General features: G+C 42.0%; 2 protein-coding genes across 2 annotated transcripts in view; both read right to left on the bottom strand.

The window, feature by feature from the left end:
* Window positions 1–4036, bottom strand: part of clasp2 (cytoplasmic linker associated protein 2) — a 53948-nt gene extending 49912 nt beyond the window's left edge. Inside the window, 1 exon segment of the mRNA XM_020606945.1 lies at window positions 3050–4036. Coding sequence (XP_020462601.1) covers window positions 3050–3247 — 198 coding nt within the window. The 5' untranslated portion in view covers window positions 3248–4036.
* fbxl2 (F-box and leucine-rich repeat protein 2) overlaps window positions 3819–6246 on the bottom strand; it is a 19886-nt gene continuing 17458 nt past the window's right edge. Inside the window, exon 15 of the mRNA XM_020606842.1 lies at window positions 3819–4063. Coding sequence (XP_020462498.1) covers window positions 3819–4063 — 245 coding nt within the window. The remainder of the gene's footprint in view (window positions 4064–6246) is intronic.

Here is a 6246-nt window from a genome sequence, read left to right as displayed (position 1 = left end):
AGAAACAGAAACTAAAAAAAAAAAAACAAGGATGAAGGCCAAGTAAAACCACAGAAAAAAAAATCACCTGGAGAAGAAAGAGGAGAGCTGGGCTGACATGGTGACTCCCTTATACTGCCCTAATTTAGGGGGAGGAGGTGAAGGACAAAGAAGAAACAGGAAGGAAACAGCCCTTAGGCCTCCCGTCCTCCTCCCCAATCCAGCACCCCAACAAGCTTGATGCCATATCCATATGGCACCTTCACATGAAGAGAGAGAGAGGAGGAGGAGGACAGCAAGATATTGGAGGGACTGGGCTTGTCATCTACCTTGGCCAGGAGAAAACAGACAGGAAAAGCCTGGCTATGGAGTGAGGAGGCCATTTAGGCATGACCCCAAATATCTAAAAACTTCAGACATGTACTTAATAAGACAGAAATATCATTCTACAACACGCCACTGCAACAGCAAGCTTCAAAACAGAGTGGCTGAGGTATGCTGGAGGGAAAAATAAATATCTAGCCCTGTATGAATGGTTCTTTGTGAAGGCTGCTGCGTGGGGTGGTTGACCCTGCTAATACGCATACCATGTACAGGGTCTACTCTAGACTTTGGATAGGCTTAAAGTACATCATGCAAGTCTCTGATGTCACACAGCAACAGTGGAGGTAGAAGTATTATGACTGTTTACTTTAGTAAATTAGTAATAACAGTGTAAAAATACTCTGTTACAAGTAAAAGCCCTGCATCAAAATATACCTTAAGTAAAAGCACTCCTTATGCAGAATAGAACACTTCACATTAACCTATATATTTTTTTTATTAGATTATAACTATTGATGTATTATTGTGTCGGTTTAATGTTGCAGCTTGTAAAGCTGGAGCTAATGTTAACTACCTTATATACTTAGAATTTGAAATACTTTACATACTGCACGGTAGCTGGTAAATTTCCCACTGGGGATCAATGCAGTCTTATTAATACATATAATACAATATATTTTATTAATCTGACTCAGAAAAGTAACTAAAGTTATCAAATAATAAAATTATGACATAATATCTGCGTCTGAAATGTTGTGAAGTTGAGGCATGAAGTAGCAGAAAATGAAAATACTCAAGTACAGGTACCTGAAAATAGCACCTGAGTAAATGTACCTAGTTACTTTCCACCTCTGCACAGCAACATTTGGTAAAGGAAAGAATGGAAGAGCTGAGTTTGCACTAAACTCATTGTTTAAAAGGGAAATGTGAATATATTGGCACATACATAAATGCTCCCCTCAAAGTGTTTGCTCTGTTTATGCAGTGTATTAAACGCTTGAGTGCATCATCTCATCTCCTGCCAAAATAACTTTGCTTTGCTTCCACAAAATCCCAATGATCAGTCCAGCAGTGTCCAGTCATCTGGCCCTGCTACCCATCAACACAACATGCAATATTAATGCCCTCTGTTGATGTCTCACATGGGCACTGAGGCCTCTGTGATGTTATGAAAGCAGGGTGTATGAGGTGAATCTGCAGCTCTGTCTGTTCAAAGAAGAAAGGGAGTGCAAGAGAATGAAATTAATTGACAAAAAAAGAGCCAGTCATGGGCACACCAGCGTTGCATATTACCCATTCCTTACGGAGGAATGTGAATGGACACTAATCTTATTTATGGGTCGTGACTTGTGTTTTCTGCTCACCTACCTTTACTACCTTTATCCCTCCACTTAACTCCAATAACTCCATTCCCCTACTCCATCATGCTCCTCAACATTGCACCATCTCTCCTCTCTCTAAATTAGCTGACTCAGCATCTGGTTTACACCTAATCCCTCCTTCATTTCACCCAACTGAGAGCCAATAAGGATTGATAAAGCTCGTTTTGTAAAGGCTTCTGGGGGTCACGATTCACTGGCACACTAGTCCCAGACACTGATCTGAATTCAAGTTACTATGTGTGCATCCACGTTAAAAAAACAGATCTGAATGAAGGGACATGTTTGGTTGTTACAGCCTGAGATGAAAGTCTTGGAGATTGTCTGAAGAATTTTTCACATCAAATAAGTTGGGTCTGGTCACTCAGTCACAAAGGGTGCTAGAAAACCGAAACATCCTTAACCTCCCACCCCCACTTATTTCTATGAATGTTTATAATTATCTCATCTATAATCACTTAAATGCACTACTGGCAAGAAAAATCAAAACATCATGGAACTGTGCAAAATCTGTAATTATTCAGAAAATGGCAAGAGATAAGAGGAAAACTGACAGAGTCTCAATAGTTGTTTTATCCAGTACCAATTCACTGTTTCTACTCACTGTCTGGGCTGGTTTGGTACCTTGCCAAAGAATGTCACATTCTAGCTTTTCTAAGATATGGAAGAGTGTACCCAGGCAGGATAGGAGAATGATCAGTAAACAGAGAAAAGGCAAAAAGAGATGGAGAGATGGCTGTAAAAATGTGGGTGAGAGAGGACTAGATGGAGAGAAAGCCTAGGTCACAACAATGAGTCTTCTAACCCCTCCCCCACTCAATCTAGTGGCCCAGCAGTCTACAGTCCTGACAATGGGTTCTCAAAACAGACAGTTGCTGCCAAACTGACTATATAAACCATAACAAACCACAAGAATACCACGCAAATGACCTACTGTGTCACTGATGAAAATTAAAAATGCACACCTCTTATGACAGAGGAATAGTAGAATACAAAAAGAAACATATCTTTCTCTAGATATGGCAAGAAGGTACGCTGTATGAAAACCCAAATTAAAAATAGTTTTATCTATTGAGATGACTGAGATCAGATATTGAGACAGGCAATCTGATTAGCTCAGATTTAAATAATGTCAGATAGCTCTCTTCATAGCACTTAGGCGATGACACGTCGTTTAAGATGCCTCGTCTCTGCTAAAGTTCTTCCCACTGAAACCAAACTCTTGGCAAATAACATACAATTTCCATGTCCTCCTCTAGCTTCCCCATTCACTGGGTAAACTGGTGGAAAATATTTCATAAACAAGAGGAGGGGATGACTGCTGCAGTGACGCTGCGATACCCTCAGGATGACTGGCCACCTCTCACCTTGAAATTGCTGGAGTTCATCCATCCCGTTAGCTCGTCTATTGTCTTATCCAGCCGGGGTTTATCCTGCTCCACGTCCGGGGAGCGCTGTGGGTCGTTCAAGTAATCAATGAGGTCCTGACCGATCTGTAACCTGCGGCTAACATCTTTCTGCAGTATCTGCTGGTAAAAATAGTCCATGTTGTCATGTTCCTCCATTGAGTACTCAGGGCCGAGTGGCCTGCCTCTGAAGCAGTCCGCGGACAGGAGACAGTGATCGGTGGAACGGGGTGTGAAGAATCCAAAAAAGAGGTTATCTGTAGTCCCGTGGATGGGCAGAGAGGTTGTGCGATCTGGACTGCGTCTAACTGATGTCTGATCATCAACATGCAATCCCTTGAAAGAATAATCAATTTAATACATCAATCATCCCTCCGCCCAAATCAGAATCTCAACTTTGTATGACAAAGACGTAGCTCGCTTGTTTTCTTCCTACACAACGTTAGCTCAGAAAGATAAGTTAAAACTTTGAGAAAGTTCAGGAAATGTGGTGCTGTAGAGGACTCCAGCGAGTTCCTTCAGGATATCACAACCAAAACAAGCTAGGAGCCCTAGTTTGCTCTGTTATGCTAACATAAATAGCGCCTGGCTAGTTAGCACCAGCGAGCCAAACAAGATCGACTGTTACACATAAGTTAGCTCAGATAGCTAACGGTAGTTAACCGCAGGCCTGGTGCCTGGCTCCACACCGCTCATTCCATGACAACAGGCTGGAAACTCTCCTGAGCTTTCAGCTATCTACCCCTTCAGTGGTAAAGCTGCCCCAAACTTCCACAACATGGGCTCTGCTCTGCTCCACTCCCGCCGAAACCGGTCTCTCTTTAATCCCGGAATAATCCCTGCTAATGGTAAAGCCGCTAAGAGGCACCGAACCTTGCACACTACCGGGAACTGCAGTAACCAGGAGATACTGCTGATCAACGTTCAGGCAGGCCGATGGGTCTTCGGGCACTGCACAGATAGCCAGTATAATGCCTGATGGAAAATATCAGGTATCAAGTATACTACTGTAAACCATACATGCTTCAGTGTGGACACTGAAACACTAACCATGTAAAATAAAATGTTTGTTCATTACTTATGGCTACATAATTTGTTTTCTGTAACAGAGTCATGAATCAAACAAACCGCACTGTTTACGTGGGTGTGTCTGCCCTCTATGCGGCTCTTTCCTGTCATCTAGCGGTATAACTACGGTGTGGCCGGTGTTCATTTGAGCGCAGTCTCCTGTTAAGATAGCCTATTGGGGGACAAGATTTGACACTGGAGAGAAAAACCACATTTACTATTAGTCATTTTTATTGATTCGTTTATTTTTCATTTATTTCTTTATTTTTCAACGTAAAACTGTTAAAACAGCTGTCAAAGAGAGGGCATTAGTATCACAGCCAGTCAAGTCAGCTATGTATGTCTCCCAAGTCCATATGAGTCTTTCTTCACCTGATTGCTCTCCTTGTTTCAGTCCTATCCATAGTCCTGCCAATCTCCCCAGTCTTTGAGCACTTCCGGTTTCAGTTTAGTGTGATATACTAATTATTCTTGCTGCTGTTTTGTTGTATTTTCAGTGCACTGAGTCATGGTATTTTATGCCCCATTATGCCTGTGTGTTACTCTGCATGGCAAGGCAGATAACGTTGAGATCCTGTTGATCTTGAGGAGTGTCTTTATAGAGTGAAACAAACTGTTAGTTCTGGGTTTTGCAGTCACTCACTCACACTCCTTTGTCACATATGTTTTGTAGGATCGTATGGGGATTTGTTGCTGACCAATTAAATGCATTAGATTGGCAGATCTCACCAGACTGGTCAAATGCTATTTCTTAATAATTTCTCATGTACTGCTTGGGGCATGAAGAAATTAATTATATGGCAATTCATTATATGCTAAATCATCAGTAAACTTCCAATTACACAAAACTATACAAAATTAACATTCAAATACATAAATTCATATGATTGTCAAAAGGTTGCAGTGCCTTTGTTCACATTACCATAATTATCTTAGCTTTATGCAAATGTCCATTTAATTTTGAAGCAAAAATTGTACCAGTATTAGCCATGATTGATGTACAAAATACATACAGCAATCGACTTGAATAACTGGGTGTATCACATTTGCATCAGTATTAGTGAATAAAAGGGAGACTGGAAAACCTATCTGATGTAAACAGATTTGGTGCTAACCTAATCCAGGATGAAAACAAATGCTTAAGTGATCAAAATAGGAGCTAGTGCACAGGGGCAACTGACAGGATTGGATCAGGCCTAGGAGCCAATATGACCAACACAGTACACAGCAGACTGTAAGGGTCTGAATCATAGGTGCAATATCTTCTTTTCCATTTCAAAAATAAAAACAAACATATTTCCCTCTCTGCATAGACAGGCATGGACAATCACAATAAACACAGAAAAAAAAATTGTTGGCCTACTCTAATTTTGAGTGAGTTGCCATAGGTGTGATTCTTTTTTCCCATTGCAAAACATTCTCTGCACAAACGGAATCAAAATCTCAACAGATGCACAAATAAGTCACATGTCCCATTCCTGTCTTTCCCAGCTTGCAACACCAGAGGACTAAGCTGGCGGATATCCAGAAGATCTGAATTTCCCACAACCCAGCTCTCCTCTCCCTCCATGCTGCATGTTTATTGGTCAAAGCAGAATGAATCACAGGATGGTCACATAGAGGTGTCATGTGATGGGCTGAGATGATCCTCCACAGAGAGTCAACTGCTATCCAAGATGACAATATTGTCTTTTTATTTTTAGTTTGAACATGATGCATTGTAGTTCCACTGTTCCGGCTCTCCAGCTGTCCAGACGCAGTCCTCTACACCCATAGGTGGAGAATTGGGGGTGTAAGGAGTAGGATGGAGTGGTGAACCTGGTTTTGTCTTTATAGCGAGAGGCAGAGCGAGAAAAAGAAAGTCCATCCATGTTCCTTCCCACAACCCCCTTCACACCAAAATCTGGGGCTGCTGCAAAGCTAATTGGTGAGCAAGAGGAAAGAGGAGGGGCAGGTTCAACTGATCAGGGATCAGTGGCGTTCAGTCTATGTATTGATCAGTGATCAGGAGTAGTGAGTGGGTCCAGCCCCTCCTCTCACCTACACCGACCCCAGTCCCCCCCCCCCCACCCCTTTCCAGCGCCGCAGGA

Source organism: Monopterus albus, unplaced genomic scaffold (genome assembly GCF_001952655.1).
Source record: "Monopterus albus unplaced genomic scaffold, M_albus_1.0 scaffold82.1, whole genome shotgun sequence".
NCBI lineage: Eukaryota > Metazoa > Chordata > Actinopteri > Synbranchiformes > Synbranchidae > Monopterus > Monopterus albus.
This window is presented reverse-complemented; position numbering and strand designations above follow the sequence as displayed.